Raw genomic sequence first — 18,272 nt, forward strand, 5'->3', positions numbered from 1 at the left:
AAATAAAAAAGGAGCAGAAAATTATGACTTGCAAGTATATTGTCAACTGGGTTTGAAATCACAGCAGTCTTTTTGCTTTCAGCCACAAAGCAACTCATACCTTTGCATCTGTTCCCATGACTAGGTCCTTCAATTCTATGATCTTGTCATTTATAGATGATCGGTACCGCTTCTCAATTATATTATGGGTTGTTCGCCTCTCTCCTTCCTTTGGTGGTTCTGGTTGCTTGGCACCACCAGGCACCTGCTTGATGGGCATCTTCTCCTGCCCTCCCATCACCATGGGCATTGTGGTCAAGATGGTACCATTGCCACCAACTAAAGTCTTTAAAAAAGACAACAGTGACCCAGTTAAAGATTAATTTGGTTCTGTGGGTTGGGAGCTGGGGCCTCTGTGTTATGGTAGTTCTGCTCCTACTTGCAGGTTGCTATGTGAGATCAGCTCTGGGGGACTCCTGCTTAGCCCCATTGCACTTGGTGCATTCTGTCCCCCTTGCTGTTCACTACCAGTACCTATATGAAGCCCCTAGGAGCTGTCATCCAAGAATTTGGGACATAGTGCCATCAGTATGCCGACGAGAGTCAGTTCATACCTCTCCATCCATCTGAATCAGAAGAGATTTTGCAGATGCTGGATCAGGCATCCCCAAACTGCGGCCCTCCAGATGTTTTGGCCTACATCTCCCATGATCCCTAGCTAAGAGGACCAGTGGTCAGGGGTGATGGGAATTGTAGTCCAAAACATCTGGAGGGCCGAAATTTGGGGATGCCTGTGTTGGATAGATGCTTGAAGGCAGTGATAAACTGGATCAGAGTCAATCCTCATGCTACAGAGGTACTACGGGTGTTTCCCAAGCCCAGGAAATAGGGAGGCATGTTCTGGACGGGACTGCACACTCTCCTGAAGGAATTGATATGCAGCTTAGGGGTTCTCCTCAATTTGAAGCTGCCACTAGAGATACAGGCGGTCTGAGTGTGCTCTCAGTGGTGAGGGTAGCCTATGCCTAGTTCCAACCTGTTTTCCAGCAGCAGCCATTACTGGGACAGGATAGCCTAAGCTCAAGTATCCATGCTCTAATAACTTAATGACCTGATTACAGCAAAGAACTGTGCAGGCTGTAGATGCTCAGTTGTTAAGTGGTACAGGCAGAAGGAATCATTTAACACAGGTTTCCTCAATCTCGGCCCTCCAGGTGTTTTTGGCCTACAACTCCCATGATCCCTAGCTAGCAGGACAAGTGGTCAGGGATGCTGGGACTTGTAGTCTCAAAACATCTGGAGGGCCGAGGTTGAGGAAGCCTGATTTAACAGATTTTTAAAACACTGTACTGGCTGGCAAGAGGGAGAAGGTGCATATTTGGGAAGGCAAGGCAAGGTGCCCTACAGTACCTGCAAGGCTGTTGTCTGAATAGGTGTGGTCAGTGCTGTGAGGGCTGGATTCTGAACAGCAGTCATAACAGGGCTGCCATCAGCTTTCAATGTTGTTAAGACAAGAGAATCAGTCTTGATTATCTGTGGCTGGACAAGGACCTAGAAGGAGAAGAGGCAGTTAAAAGATTTGGCATAACAACACAAAGCTCAATACTGCAAACACTGCAGAAGCTGGGCAACCTTTTTTATAACAGATTTCTGTGTGACTGCGTGGGGTTCCAATATGCAAGTTGCAATATATATCTAACAACTGCTTTAATGTATGTCTACCCCATGCTCCTTCCTGCAAATGCCAAAGGCCAATAAGAACTTGCCAATGAGCCAACCTGTTGGGTGTATGGTAAGAACTGTGCTGTCAATATGGAGTCTGACTGCCATTGAAGACAATTTGATCCTTCTGTACAAATAACAAGTTCTAACCCTTGTAGTTATGAAGGCAGTTCTAAAACGTGTTGTATCCAACTGCTAAAAGCTTTCAGCAGTGAAACAAGGAATACTGTATTGTCTCTGATTATTTTCCCTTCCATTTAACAATACTGCAGCTGGCACGTTACTAAATATTAAACCTCAATACGCTATAGATACAGCTCTATGTCTAGTAGTTTGGAAAAGTTGGCTATCCCTCCCCCCACAAAAAAACCTCTCAAAAGTCTCTACTGACCTTCTTCTGATATTGGACCACTGCTGCCCATTTTTCTATGGCTAAGCTATCCTATAACTTAGCTATCAGTGATCTAATCCTAAGGAACTTCACTGCTGAGGATAGTTTGGTCTCCAAACAGTGATGCCACTTCCCGACTTTGAACAGAAAGGAAACCACCTGCATAAATATACATGCCTCAGAAGTGCAGAAAACTAAACCTTCCCGCATAATATTACAACATAAGACTACTCACTGGAACCTGCTGGACTTGAGGGGCAGCTACTGCCTGGACTGTGGCCGGGGTCAGTGTCTGGATGGTGCCATTGGCTGTTTGTGTCAATACCCTCTGAGCTTGCATCGTTTGCACTTGCTGCTGGATAGTGACTGGTTGAACTTGGGAGGAAGTCACCAGGCTCTGAACCTGGGGTTGCAGCACTAAAAGGAAAACAAGAGCAATCTGAGAAACTGCCTGAATGAGCTGATGCTGATGGAAGACAACAGCTTTCATTATGATGCTAAGCTGCAATCCATGACCTCTCAGGAATGACCAGTTCCCCCTGGTTCCTCTTCCTAGCAGCATTAGACCCAGGAAAGCAATCTATGAAGAATTGAAAAACCAGCAGCAAATATAGAAGTCAGGAAAACAGATAAAGAAAGATTGTCTAGCTCTAGTCACATTTATCTGGACCAGCTCCCTTTAAAAAAACCAAAAAAACAACAACAATGCTGCCATGAGCAAGTCCACATGGCTCAGAGGGGCTTCCCATATTCCTAGCATGGGCTTCCTAGTTCCCCCCCCCCAAGGATATTTTCAGAGAATGTCTCTTGTACAAGCCTTCCCGTGTACTGGGGAGATCAGACATACCCCTACTAAGAGCACAGGCATTGCCTCAAATAAGGCTGGGTGGCACAAGAGTCGGAGCATTTCTGAGGGTGTTGGTCTTCAAGAAGTTAGTAAAGATGATTCTGTTCCAATGACTCGACAGAAGTCTTACTGAAGACTTCTACAGCTGCTAGGAGTTTTAAGTTTTTCTATTCTAGTTTGTGATGTTTTAAACATATAGACTTTGATCAAGACATGCCCTTCTGTGGCTACTGCTGAGAAAGGGGGAGGAAGGGAGAGTTAATATTTGCCAGTTCCCCTTCCCCCCCCATACCCCTCAGTACAACATCCTCTGCTGTACCAGGGGTCCCCCAACCCTCCAGAGAATATTTCCATGGGACACAAGGATCTGCAGAGGAAAGGAGGAACTGGCAAAAATTACCACAGAGCATCTCTCAAGCTGAGTTCTACATACTGTATGTAAAGTCTGAACCCAACACATCATAAGAAAGGCTAGAAAACAGTAGATTCTATACAATCAGAAGAAGTGGAAGATTCGGATACTGGAGAGACAAGCCAAGAATGAGAAACTGTCACACTCTTACAGAAGAGTACAGGAACCATTCATAAGCCTTTTTCAGTTGTTATAAATGTAGGAAAGTAAACAGTGGGGACAAGAGCCCTACTTCCACCCTGACCCCCTCATTGTTAGTCAACCTCCAACGCACAGGTGACTATCTGAAGCACAGAGGCCTTTTATACTCATGGAGCCCCCCCTTTATTTTAGAACCCTGAAATATGAGTGGGGCCCTGATGGTGGAACTAGCCCAATTACCCCTACTGCCTCCCCCATATGTTTGCTTTCTTTGATTTCCAACACCTACGGAGAGTTAGAGTGATAAAGGTGCACGACGTATTGTGTAATTGTACATTACTTTGCAGCAGTGATACCATTCACAGAGTTACTTTTGAGTGCTACCTATGCTTTACTGCACAATATTTAAGGCCACTCCCCAACTCCCTGGTCTTTGGTCTCCAATGCCCTTCTTCACCCCAAATGCCAAGCTTCTCTAATTTGCCTGTGAGATCCTAAAAAAACTTGTTTAGAAACATTTCAAACATTATTAGAAACTTCTTATTATTATTACCGTAGAAACATCTCACAGATCTGAAATCAGGAATGGTGGCTGTAAATGCTGCTTTTTGTTCTGACACCTTTTGCTCTGCTGGAAGATTAGGGCAAGACATTTAAGAGCTACCTACAATGTAGGACTACTTGTAACTACAAAGACTTTGCAAGTTACCTTGAAAGCTTGTGGCTGCGTTTTGGTATATTACAGGCTGCTGAATGAACCGGGTCTGGGGAGTAGAGCTGAAAGCTGGAGTAATCATCACAGTCTGCTGCTGGAGCTGAGGCTGAACCTGGGGACGGGGCTGAAGAGCAGGTGCCGTCCGCTGTGGAACAGGTGTTGCAGCGGTTGTCTGAGACACCTTCACTTGCACGGTCTGCAGCTGGGGAGAAGCTGCATTAGGAGAGAAAGTCTGTAGCTGCCCCTGGCTGTAGGGCCTCTGTGACGAGGGATCTGAGGTTCCACCACCATTACATACGCTGCTGCTCTGGAAGGAGCCACACAACTGTTCAGAAAACAGATCTGGAAACTCTCCAGCTTGGTTGCTGACGAACTGGAGCATCTCTATTAAAAAAATAAATTAAAAAGAAAGGAAAACAGTGAAATGATATGATGGACCATTGATACCATGGAGACTGATGAAAGGGTCACCAGATGTAATGCCAGGAACAAAATATATACTATGCACATTTGTCTGAGATGTGAACAAATTCTTTCCTGAATAAATCAGGTCCTTGGATTGGGGATACTTTTACATTGAGTCTTATAACTGGACACCCAAATGATGAATGTGGCCCAAAGTGTATTTTTTTAGCTTCAGTTGTCAGCCAGCACCAGCTATTCCTGACCAAACCAAACCTTGCCATAATGCTTTGGTCACATTCCAGTTATTACTGCAATGAGCTATATGTTTAGCTGTATTTTACAACTGCTTCCAAACTTCAATGGGTTCAAAACATGGCTGTCTGGTTGTTAACCTGGGCTTGAAAATTTGATCATATTCAATCCAGTGCTTAAAAGCAGGCGCCAAAACTACAAGTGACATCGGCAGAAGTGGCCAGATAAGGATGTCCTGCCCTGCATGAGACTGCTAAAAACCAATTTCTTCCAAGATAGCCTAAAGATTTAGAAGCAGAGTAACGGCTGGAACATCTGAAGGCAAAACCTTAGGACATCTTTGCTCTTCCATTGTAACTCTTATTTATTTTGTTGTACTGTATTTTAAATATATAGCTTTAAGCTTTAGTTAGCAGGCAGAGAATAAATATGCCAAATAACAAAGACCTCCACCAGCTACCATCCAAACACAATGCAAAGTGCTTATTTTAAACTTTATAGCCTCAAGCAGTCTGAGGTCACAGTACTTGAAGCTACTATATGAACAGAGGCCCCACTTCAGGATTCCCCCTAAATAAGTGACATGGCTGGTTACTTGAAACAGAGCCTTGTCTGCTGTGACATTCCCATACTTTGAAACTCTTAAATCACTCCAACCTACATTTACCAAGCGAATTTTACATTTACATTTTTGCCTTTTACTTTCAGTCAAGCATTTGCCACCCAGTGATTAAGATTTGAAATATATGGGGTTGTGTTCAGCTAAGTTTTACTCAGAGTCGACCCACTTAAATTAATGGACTGAATTCAGCCATTGATGCTAATTTCCATGAGTCTACTCTGAGTAGGACTAGTACTGTATGCAACCCATAATGTTATTTGTTCTTGATGCCTAGGTGGCATTTCTTGTTTTTGCTGCTATTTGAATTCTTCCGTTGTTGTTTGCATTCTATGTGTGCTGCTTTTATAATATTGTTGTTTGTTTTGTTATCTTGTATGCTGCATTGAGAACCTGACAGGGTCAATAAATATAAATATTTTAAAGACAAATATTTGGTCAACATGCCAGAGCCCAAATAACAGCGGTATTTTAGCCTCAATAAAGTATAAGCCAGAGATATATTAAGTAATGATCTTACGCATATGTATTTGGAAATAAGCCTCACGGAACTAAGGACTAAACTACATGCTACAAAGGACATCAGTATTTTCTTTTTTAATGAAATGCAGTCACGGTGGGGGGAGCACTGCTACAATTTGATCACAGCAGTTGAACCCTTTCCCCCTCCCACCCCACCTTCTGCTATAAAACACACACACATCTGGTACTATTTGCTTCACGGTGGGAAGAAAAACGTGACTAACTATTCTTTTCCTTCAATGGGCAGAATGGCAGCTTGCCGGGGGGTGGGGGGTGGTATTGAGACAACAGCACTAGGGGAGGGCTCAATATCTGCTCTCCCCAGGAGGGCAGATAAAATGAGATTTCAGTACAAAATAAGAATGTTGGACGACCCTGTGTAGCATGTGTAACAGAAGGGGAAAGCTAGGAGAAGCTGTTTATGCAACTGCTGCACAACTGCTGCACAACAGCCTTGTAAGGTAGGCCAGTTGCATCTTAACTATCCAGTAATCACTGCTGCCACCACTCCCTCTTGTCACAGCCCCCAGATGGGACAGAATTCTGGGGTGCTCAAGGAAATATCCAGGATTCTAAGACAATGTGCCCTGTGCCTCCCAGTAATATCTCTTCTGGACAATGGGACTAGTATCAAACTGATTCTTCCACCCTTAGATTTGGCATAGGCTACTCTTTCCTCCATGAAACCCAGTCTTCACCCTAGTAGCATATGAACTACAGCCAGGCAAGATTATTCAAACCTGAAGTTCGGCAAACACACACTTCAGATCCCAACAGCCAAATTAGATTTTTATTAAGTTTTTTTCCACCCATATGTGTCTGAATGACACTTGGCTCTTTTCAAAGAATGTCACTTTTGGCAGTTAACTAGTGTAGTACTTGGATACAGTTGGAGAGATACAGACACCCACTGGGTTAGGCTAAGTTACAGGTAGGTAGCCGTGTTGGTCTGAGTCGAAGCAAAATAAAAAAATTCCTTCAGTAGCACCTTAAAGACCAACTAAGTTTATATTTTGGTATGAGCTTTCGTGTGCATGCACACTTCTTCAGATACGAAGAAGTCAGGTTAAGTTGGTTATTGCTTGGAGGAAATGGCCACTGGGATTGCTCACTCTTAGTGCCAGGCAGAACCTTTCCTGGGCTTCTGGATTCGGAACTGGGTTAGAGTATGTGCTTGCCTTGCTCAGGCTTAATGGATGATAAGAGAGCAATGTTTTTCTCCACGACATGCAGTTTGATCCTGAACAACACCACCAAGTAAACAAGCACAGGATCAGGCCACAAAGGTTCCACAGGAGGAGCCTGCTTCAGCATCTCCTTGCATCACTATCATTTATAACCAGTTACAGGTAGGTAGCCATGTTGGTCTGCCGTAGTTGAAACAAAATAAAAAAATTCCTTCCAGTTGGTCTCTAAGGTGCTACTGGAAGGAATTTTTTAATTTATAACCAGTTCTACCATTCATATCATCAATATGGATTACCTAAATAAATTAGCTAAGGAAACAAAAATCAGCAATCGGAATAGAAACACTGCAAGCACACTCGGTTAGCAGCTGCAAAGTGGTGGCATTAAAACGTTAAGAATGGAAGCAGTAATAAAGCTGCAACTTTGCCAACAGCTGCATGTACTTACAGTACTAGCATTCCCTCCTACAGATTTAACAAGTGCCCAGAACATGTACACATGACCTAAGGGCACACAATGTATGTGCAACCTTTCAGACATTACTAGTGCAAGTTTAGAGCAAGGCACATTCAAAGTAGGCTGGTAATTTCATTCTAAGATTTAAGAGAGGAAGCCATGGTTCACTTCATTAACAGCAGAGAGTTCTGTTTATTAGGGGAAACCCGCTACTATGCTTGTTTGTTTTTAGAACCATAGAGCTGTAGAGTTGGAAAGGACCCTGAAGGCCATCTAGTCCAACCCCCTGCAATGCGGAAATTTCAACAAGCAATCCGCCATCCAATTTGAAACCTTACTGGACCCTGCTTAGCTTTGCAAATGTGCTAGCAGTTTTATTGCTGCAGCAATAGGACAGTTTAGGTGACCCCAATAAAGGATATTGTTATACTGTCACTTTTTACATTGTTTCTAAAAGACCAGCATAGCTACCTGCGTATTTTCACTAAGTAGTAAACTGTGACTTTGTGCTGGAGTGTCCTTCTGCCAAGCTCCATATACCAATTGTGTTTCATAGTCAATTGAATCAGCTGAAGTGGAAGTTGCCATTCCAATAAAAGTCATCGGTGGATACATTTGTCTTGGATGACAAGTGTTGCTTTCAAGGAAAGCTGTAAACCAGAATAACATTACAGTTGCTGTTATGTTATTGAAGTAGCTGAGAACAGGTCCTTAGAACAGAATGGAGTCAGACGACGTGTCCAATTTATGAGCAGGCTGCTGTTCTCCCAGCACATACAGGCATGTCAGCCAAAGTGTACCCACACCACATCTTGGCAACCACATACTGTTAAAGAGGGCACCATTCTTAACATGCGCAAAGATCTCTTCCCAGATTGGGAGCAGGTCAGTCTGCCAAAAATTGGGGATCAAATGTCCCTAATTGTACAGAGATCACAAAAACTAGACAAGGCTACCTGCCAATTTCCCAAGTAGGAAGCTTAGAAAGCAGATCTTGTAACTGCAGAAGTCACTAAGTAATCAAACCCAGAAGCCTGTGGAAGCAACTAAGAACAACCATTCAGAGTACAAATAAGCAGTTCTGTTCATGCCACAATCTCTTTTGTTTCCTCTTTATTCTGCAAGCTCCGCCAAGTTAGTAGCAAATGAGCCACTCCCAGGATCAGGGCTATTGTGGGTAGTCTAATTGATCAGTGCTGGGAAACAGGACTTGATACATATGGAAACCTGTTAGGCAAAGAATATTGGTCATACCTGTACTTACAAAGAAGCAAGGGAAGACTATTCACCTGACAGAGTTCAACTAAGAGGTGAAGGGATAAAAGGGAAGGGAAGGGAGCCAAGACCACGTACACCCACCCACATGCTTTAGTGATTCTTTTGGAGAACAAAAATGGTACAAGTAAAGATATTAACCCCCATTTATAATCTATGGTGCAATCAGGAATGCAATTCCAGTAGAGAGAAAGTAGCAATGGGTTGAAACTCTCCCAAAATCAAAGTTATCACTAGAAGAGATCAACAAAAAGTTTGTGTCTTCCCTGACAGCTTCCCATGCCTCTTACAGAGAGCCATCTGCCTATGTAACCCAGGCACAGGCAAACTCAGCCCTCCAGATGTTTTGGGACTACAACTCCCATCATCCCTAGCTAACAGGACCAGTGGTCAGGGATGATGGAAATTGTAGGCTCAAAACATCTGGAGGGCCGAGTTTGCTTATGCCTGATGCAACCAATCTACATTAAGAAAAACTTCTCCCAGCGGCGTCGCTAGCCTTCTGGCTGCCTGGGGCGGCAAACCCGAAGGCACCCTGCCGGGGGGCGGGACACCCATCACACACATGCTTCTACAAAAACCTTCATTAGCCTCCAGCAATTTTGGACAGCAATTCTCATCACCCCCAGTCAGCACAGCCACTGTCTCTGCAAGTCTATCATATATAATTGACAATGTTGTTCAAATAACACCACAGATTTTCTGGTCCAGCCAATTTTTCAAACTTCAGCAAGAGCAAATATAGTATAATGATCTCAGAGTTACTAAGCAACCTTGCTGAGAGATGTAACTAGAGCAGGCAGGGAAGCCCTATAGAGGCAGGTGCCTAAGGGAGCCCATATGAGAGGTTACGATTTATACCACACAGCCCTTGGGCCACAATTAAGGCATAATTGTTGCTACTCTCTCTATCCCCAAGCCATTTTCTTTTGACTACACGAGGTCTGAAACATGATGATATCAGCCTATGATCCCTTTATTTGACAGAACTATTCTGCAAAATGCAAATGGGAACACATCAACCAACTTTAGAAATATCCAGTAACTGTCATTTATAACAAGTAGAAGGTAAATGTAAAAAAGGTAAGGTAAAGGACCCATGGATGGTTAAGTCCAGTCAAAGGTGACTATGGGGTGCAGCGCTCGTATCGCTTTTCCATCCGAGGGAGCTGGCGTTTGTCCACAGACAGCTTTCCAGGTCATGTGGCCAGCATGACTAAACCACTTCTGGTGCAACGGGGCCCCATGACAGAAGCCAGAATGCACGGGAATGCAGTTTTACCTTCCCGCTGGAAGGGTACCTATTTATCTACTTGCACTGGTGTGCTTTTGAACTGCTAGGTTGGCAGGAGCTGGGACAGAGCAATGGGAGCTCACCCTGTCATGTGGATTCCAACCACCGACTTTTCAATCAGTGAGCCCAAGAAGCTCAGTGGTTTAGACCACAGCGCCAGCCGCATCCCTTGAATAACAAGTAGAATAGAAATCTGAAAAGTATGGAGAGGATTCCCTGACCACTTTACCCTGTTGAAGTTGATAGTATAAATGGCTAACATTTCAACCCTACCCCAGAACTCCTACTCTTGATATTGGACCTCCTGTATAAAAAGAAAGCTGCAGGTACGGTATATTATTTTAAAATTACATACAATAATTATAACCTGGTATCTAAATGCTTAACTTGGCTTTTTCTATTGAGGGGAGAGAGAGACATGGGACCCCTGTTTTGGAATGTTCTTTGATTAGGGGTTCACAAAACACTTGTGTTTTCTGCTGAAAATTGTCTCCCCTTTTGTTGTCTTCCTCGCCTGCCTAAAAGATGTCAAGTATGGAATGTTTTTCATCAGTATAAGCCCCTGCTCTGGTCAAGAGCCTATTCCCTATTGGGGTGTCATGACTGCTCTTCCCCCCCCCAATAAAATTGGCCAGGTGAAACACACTTATTTAAACATGTGCAGTTTGGCCCTTAGGCCCTTGGAAAATTAAACAATCACAACATTTCACTACTGTATACATTTCAGGGGTCATGCATATGCTTAGCATAGAAAGACCCACATGAAATCACTGGCATGGAAAATATCTGTGCCTGTAACCTTAGGGAGCCATTGCCCTTCCTGATGGACAGAATGGGGCTACAAAATGATCTACTGGTCTGTTGAGATAGGAGACTTCCTCATATTTCATCACATCTCCTTCCTTTTTAGAAAGAAATCAACATACTCACAACCCCCTGCTATACTTCTTCCTGTTACTACTACTGTGAAACCACTATAACAACTGATAAACAGAGACTGGTGACATAGATAAGAAGACAAAATATTTGCAACTGGAAAGACTCATTTTAAACTGAGAGAGAGATAAATCTTAACATATAACCATAGCCAAGAGATAGTCAAATGTATCCTGAATTTCAAACTGTCCTATGTTTTTTTAAAAAGTCAGGACTCTGGGGTGGTTCCCATGTAATGCCTAACCAGGTGTTGCACATATTTGTCATAAGCTACCACACTCACTCTCCCACTTCCTCCACACATGCTGCTTTAATGACTTTCTTTTGCTTTTGTGGAAATACTGTACTGCAATAGTTTTCCATCATATGCAAACCAGCAAGCTATGGTTTGCACAAGCCCTGCAAATCAAGATGTACCTGCTTGAATTCTGGTTTGCAATCCTGATTTGATAGGCTTGTGCAAGCCCCAGTTTGGATGAAAGAAAACAATGTTTTCTATCAAAGCAATTCATTAAAGCACAGCACATGAGAAAATGGCAAGGAGAGACAATGCAATCACTGGGCTCATAATATTACATCAAACCGCATGGTTTGGCATCTCATGTGAACCAACCATAAAATAAAAATGGGGGAAAGAGCAAACACGTTTAAACATCCATGTTTGGCTGTAAGTATTCGTATTTTGAACAGTGATAAATCACAACCTACTCTGTCAAATTTATAATGTCAAGCCCCCCCCCTTCCATTTATTTACATAGAAAAAGCAGGCTCTTAAATGTGCTTGTTTGTATTACATTCTGATACTATTTCAAGTAAAATTGTTTCACGGGATATACAGCTGATTTCTTAATTGAGCAGATAAGACCAATAGTGGGTCCAACAGTCAAGAAGGCTGTTTCTGCACATGCTGAAGAGGGAAGTGAGGGGCAGGTGGGGCTCATCAAGCTGGGAAAGTAGCCCATCTAGGAGAATGAAAACTCTGATCCTAAACCTCCACTGCCTTGTGGGATATTCTCTGGGAGAAGAAAAGGCTAAGGAGTAAACCCTACACAAAGGGGAATCCCTAAGACAGTTGAATGGTGCCTTGTATGCCTACTTCCAGCAACTCCTGCAGCCAAGCTGGTGCCAAACCTCTGGCTCTGCTTTCCTTTGGACCACGTCAAGGGGGGGGGTCTTGTTCAGATAACAAGTTTGTGCTCCGGCAGGTCACTTTGGTATGGCTAACACAGCTGTAAATGCCAACAACAGCACTTCCCTGAGAAGCTGTGGACACCAATTATCTCTCAAACATCTCTCTTCATTTCCAAAGGCTATACCAGAGTTGAAAACATCTCAGGCACAAGAAAGGGCAAGGATAGATTATAAACATTTAGGAATTTACTTCTACTAAGAACAGAGGTTAGCACTTAAAAATGTGAAGTGGTATGCTAGAAATTTGAACTTTTTTCTAGACCAGGTTTCTTCATACATCTCTCTTCTGAATCTTCTTGTTTTTCCATGTCTTTCCTCAAAGGTTTCCCCCAGAGGCTGACTGCTACTGTGTGGATAAGAGAGATCATGACTACCTTGCTGAAACCGTAACCAAATTGCTTACAGTTGTTGTTGGAACACTGCTGCACAAGAAGCATTATGTGCAAAGGGAGAGAGAATCTTGCCAGTAAGGTCACAGGACTAAAGGGCAGTTCATACTTTATGTAGCAAATATGTTTTCTGCCTGTACACCAGAGTTACATAAGTGTGAAAGAAAAATATCCACATGCATCTTTGAACATCCACATTCACAGACGTGGCAATCCTGGCCCAATCAGAGTTCCCACATGGGCATGTATAAGTGCATGCACACAGCTCTTTATGTTCAACTGATTGTGTTTTTACACTTGTAGATTGTGTATTTACACTTGTAAATACACAACAATGTTTGCCGTGTAAAGCATTAAGCTACTCTCACCTAAGCAAGGCAAAAGTTACAGTTATGGGTTGGTTGTAAATAATGAAAAATCTGCTTCTTCAGTCAAATTGTCCTGTACAACCAAAACCATCTCAATTTAAATACCTGATACAAAGCTTTACGGGGACCCAGGTGGCGCTGTGGTTAAACCACTGAGCCTAGGGCTTGCTGATCAGAAAGTCGGCGGTTCGAATCCCTGTGACGGGGTGAGCTCCCGTTGCTTGGTCCCAGCTCCTGCCAACCTAGCAGTTCGAAAGCACGTCAAAATGCAAGTAGATAAATAGGAACCGCTACAGCGGGAAGGTAAACGGCGTTTCCATGTGCTGCTCTGGTTTGCCAGAAGCAGCTTTGTCATGCTGGCCACATGACCTGGAAGCTATACGCCGGCTCCCTCGGCCAATAATGCGAGATGAGCGCGCAACCCCAGAGTCGGTCACGACTGGACCTAATGGTCAGGGGTCCCTTTACCTTACAAAGCTTTACAAGAAAACAGTAAGGAAACCAATTTGTCACCCCTGCTGCTTAATAACCTATAATTTACAAATTCTTTCCTGATCTCAGCAGCTTGTAGAACACATTGTGCAATGTTAAGAGTAACGTCTGACGTTATCTGCTACTGAAAATTCTAGCTTTCTATTTTCCACTTGTTGTAAGAATTCTTTTTTCAGATAGTTATTTCAAGCACTCTGATTCTTAAGAGCTACACCTCAAGTCAAGCAATTCTTTCCTGACAAACAAAATACTTTCCCAATCTGGATAAATACATGAAGTTAGGAGTGCCGGAAATGTGCAAAGGTGAATCAAGTGGGTACAGTACATGTAATTTAAAACACTGAGCAATGTTTCCCAATAGTGAGGTACTGTATAAAGTAACCTTACAAGGAATATGTTGAAAGGCTAATTATTTTGAGTCATGCTAAAAATAGAGAGGAAAAAGGAACCATATTGACTTTTAAAAGGTGGGGCAGGAAGGACTTTGCAGTAAGTTCCCTAACTTTTAAGACAGCTATTTTTAGTGCATTAAATCAAGAACGTTGCTGGAAAAACAGCAGGTATAAAAAGTAGAAACCTAGCAGGCAAATACATTGACACTCACATTCAAATGAGATACCTGAATAAGCACTCTTAAATCACAGGCCAAATACGTTTCTTTTTTGTTTCTCATTCCAGGAAGCTACATTCCAGTCAACAGTCTTTATATTCAGGATGCTTCCATACACATAAGGTCCTTGCCAGTCAAAAGAGGTGGCAGAACCAACATGAGAATGCAGTCCATTTTCCAATTGCAGTCCTTCCTAAGGTAAAAGCTACCTACTTTCCTACAGGACACTTGAAAATAACACTGCCATACAGTCTCAAACCAGTATTCCAAATAGCAGCAACTCTCCAAGGTCTCAGGCAGGGTGTTATCCTGGCAATACTTTGTGGGAGCAAATAAATGACCTTCTGCATGCAAAGCACTCTGAACTGTGCCCCCTTCTTGTGCTTCGAACTGTGCACTACAACAGCAAAGCAGGAGAAGTGGAACCTAGTATTTGGACAAGCCATTACTTAGAATAATGGTTACTATTCCTCAGTGTCATATCGCAATGGAGAAGAGTATCCTTTGTGGGTAAATATTTAGGATTTTTTTCACACATGCCAACACAGCTACTTCTAACAAAATAAAAAAATTCCTTCCAGCAGCACCTTAGAGACCAACTAAGTTTGTCATTGGTATGAGTTTTCGTGGGCATGCACACTTCTTCTGAAGAAGTGTGCATGCATACGAAAGCTCATACCAATGACAAACCTAGTTGGTCTCTAAGCTGCTGCTGGAAGGAATTTTTTTATTTTGTTTTGACTACGTCAGACCAACACGGCTACCTACCTGTAACTACAGCTACTTCTACTTTTTGAAGCTCTTAAGCAGCTGTAAATAGTACAAATAGCAGAATACTTTTGATGCAGACATTCTGCAAATCTGTAGTGTCCAGTAGCTTTTAAATAACATCCCTTTATTTACATTTTAGGGAAATACACCAGACTACTCAGCTGAAAAATACCCGCAGAACACTAGCTTCTCGCTATTGCAGACAGTAGGTTCTTGATTCATGGAAAACTATGGCCATTTGACTCAATAAACCTGTCTTGACACCAACTACCTACTCCACTATTACTCCCCTCCTTCTTGACAAGATACTAGAGCAGATGGTCATTTTTCTATCATTTTGCTGTGTCTTTACCAGTTCAGTTTCTGACCTGGATATAGCACCAAGAGGGCATTAGGGTGCTGACAATCTTCTGACAACAGGAATTGTACTATCAGATCTTTCTGCACCTTTCATAGTTGCTGAACATACAGTAAATTCCTGTAAATCTGGTTACAGAATATTTTTAAGTTCCTTCCTCTTCCATAGGTTGGATAACTAAGTTTTAATGGGTTTTTGTTAGGACCAGTCGCAATATATTTTGGCACCTGAGCAGGACCCCTAAATGATGTAGATCAGGCATCCCCAAACTGCGGCCCTCCAGATGTTTTGGTCTACAACTCCCATGATCCCTGGGTAAGGGGACCAGTTTTGGGATGCCTGATGTAGATTTTCCCTGGCAGGAAGGGGGGACATCAGGAACATGGGGAGAAGAGTGGCATAGGGATCTGCTGATCCTGTGGATCCTGCCGCCTAAAGCAGTCACCTCATCTTGCCTCATGGGTGAGGTACGGTAAGTAAATATGTTTAGGATCAGAATGGCAAATGTCATCATCTGACACTGAGCTATAAGCTCAAAACATTACAGATAGCAACTACCAAGTGAAACCAAGAGACAGAAACTGCTTCCTATTTGTCACACACCTTCTGTACCAAATTAAGGCAAGCTTCACCATGATCCAGCTCACTCTGCAAAGTGTTTGTCTCCAAAATGACAAAGCTACAGGGGGGGGGGATGCTGCCTCTGTATAACTTCCTTTTCCTTAACACCCTCCAGCCCCAGGGCACCTACACACAATCTTTTGCCACATATCCACTGGCTACACACTGATAATTTCCATAGATGTGAAAACCACCTGCCAAGTAAGGCACATGAATGAACTTAAATCAGCAGCTTCCAGATTTCAGTGATATGTATGAATAGGGGCAGGGGCTTCAGATCAGGGGCATCCAGACACTGTGATGAGGGTCGGGCTGCCTTCAGACTTGCTGGATCTACTTTGTTGTTGTTGTTTTTACTACAACCCCAAGTCCCAACCAACTAGAGCTAGATACAAAAGAATTCTGAGACCGGGGATTTGTTCCAATCGCTGAGAGAACCCACCAGTTAGATCCATATCTATCTTCTGCCCAGCCCTGACCCGGACCACACCTTGAGTAGGCCTAATGAATTCCAATATGCAAGTAACACTCACTCAATTCACTCTGCTGGCACAGGCTGGGTAACTGTACTCACAAATGAGCCCCCTCCCCACCCTAAAATCAATATTGCTTAAGATCCCAGGTAGCTGGGCTGCAATCCCGAACTTAGCAGCGCTTGCATAGCGGGCCTTGCTCGCGAGGAAGCACCGCACGGGGGGTAGGGGTGGGAAGGGGTGTCCCACGGGAATCCTGTCAAAAGTCGACGGCGCGCGCATCCCTCTGAGGAATCTTTCGCCCTCTCTTGAACAGTGAATTTGAGGAGGGAGGGGATCCACAGGGGGGTGAGGAGCGTGAAAACAACCATGGCTGTCGCCACGCATCTTGCGCGACACCTGCCATCCCATCCGGCCAGACTTATCCTGTCCGCCAGGCACTTCATGGTGAGGGGCTGGCGTCACTGTGCCGACAGCACTCTTTCCCCGCGGCAGGGGGGCATCCACGGGCAGTGGCGCCTTGGCCCCACCGCAGGCCGGGAGCGCCTTTCTTCCCCTCCCTGCGAAGCACTCACCGTCGATGTCGCCCAGCGTGAGCTCGTCGCCGAGCTCCGTCAGGGTCTCCATGGTCTCCATGCTGCTCAGCTCCCCGCTCTCCATCGCCGGCAAAGCGCAACCGGCTCCTTCTCCGCCGCCGCCCGCGAGTCAGCAGCCCGTCCCAGGGAGCGGCCGGGGTAACACCCCGCGCGTTAACCCCTTCCCGGCCGGGCGGCGCTAACTCAGCTCAGGCTCCCGGAGCTCCCGGCCCCGCGCGGCGCCGCCATCTTGGCCGAGCCTCCGCCTACTCCGCCCATCCACCTGCGAGGAGCCACCGCCGCGGCGGCCTGGGCTTGTTGTCAATGAGACCAGGTCCCCGCCGGCCAATCAGCGGGCAGAGCGGCTCGTGGTGTGATGGTGCGTCAGCGATCAGCAGCTTTCGTTAGCTTGCGGGGCAATCCCCTCCCGGGCGGCCCGCCTCGCTGGATTTGAATATGCATAAGGAGGCGGAGATCTAATCCGTGTTCGGGTTTGAACTTCAAAGTGATAGGGTCCCTCCGGCAGAGGAACGGGATCGCCGCCGTACTAGACTGTGACACCACACGCCGCACAAGCAAACAAAAAACGAAGTGTTTCGGTCCCATTAGAGGGAAGTCCTAAGATGTACAGTCAGGCAATACCTTTGTAAGGAACGGTCAAAATGCCAAAATAAGGAGCAAGCTTTCGAGTTATCCAGGTCTCTTCGTCAGTCTGGGTGTTAAGCAAAGGGGAGTGGGGCGGGAAGTCTGCATTTTATCATTGCAGTTCGAAATGGATGATTTACTTACCTCCTTTGCACAAACTTTTTGAGTTGAGCATTGACAGGTTCAGTCAAGTGGCTCTAGGTTTACAGTACTTTTCCAAATAGACTCGTGCATAAGTAATAAAATCAACTTCACTACAGGTTTCAGCTTGAGAAGAGAAGTCAAATCTTTCTAGACCATGATGGGTCTTTATGGGGATGCAATTACATACTGGGTGCTCTATTTGTTAGATATGACAAATTGATCGCTACTACAGCTGGTGCTGTACTGGTGCCCACCTAGCAGTTCGAAAGCACGTCAAAATGCAAGTAGATAAATAGGAACCGCTACAGCGGGAAGGTAAACGGCGTTTCCATGTGCTGCTCTGGTTTGCCAGAAGCGGCTTTGTCATGCTGGCCACATGACCTGGAAGCTATACGCCGGCTCCCTTGGCCAATAATGTGAGATGAGCGTGCAACCCCAGAGTCGGTCACGACTGGACCTAATGGTCAGGGGTACCTTTACC

At 44.5% G+C, this 18,272-nt stretch overlaps 1 protein-coding gene across 2 annotated transcripts in view; it reads right to left on the minus strand.

Moving 5' to 3' along the window:
- The window catches only part of SREBF2 (sterol regulatory element binding transcription factor 2), a 36,311-nt gene extending 18,934 nt beyond the window's left edge, over window positions 1-17,377 (minus strand). The window contains exons 1-6 of one of the 2 annotated variants that reach the window (XM_060279788.2): window positions 17,003-17,377; window positions 4,202-4,591; window positions 4,046-4,123; window positions 2,328-2,509; window positions 1,390-1,530; window positions 101-325 (exon numbers count right to left, since the gene is read on the minus strand). In XM_060279788.2, the coding sequence (XP_060135771.1) occupies window positions 101-325; window positions 1,390-1,530; window positions 2,328-2,509; window positions 4,046-4,123; window positions 4,202-4,591; window positions 17,003-17,087 (1,101 nt within the window). In that variant the 5' untranslated portion in view covers window positions 17,088-17,377. The remainder of the gene's footprint in view (window positions 1-100; window positions 326-1,389; window positions 1,531-2,327; window positions 2,510-4,045; window positions 4,124-4,201; window positions 4,592-17,002) is intronic. The other variant, XM_035127116.3, reaches the window with a different exon arrangement.
- Window positions 17,378-18,272: the final 895 nt, after the last annotated feature.

This window comes from Zootoca vivipara, chromosome 9, assembly GCF_965207765.1.
Source record: "Zootoca vivipara chromosome 9, rZooViv2.hap1.1, whole genome shotgun sequence".
Lineage (NCBI taxonomy): Eukaryota > Metazoa > Chordata > Lepidosauria > Squamata > Lacertidae > Zootoca > Zootoca vivipara.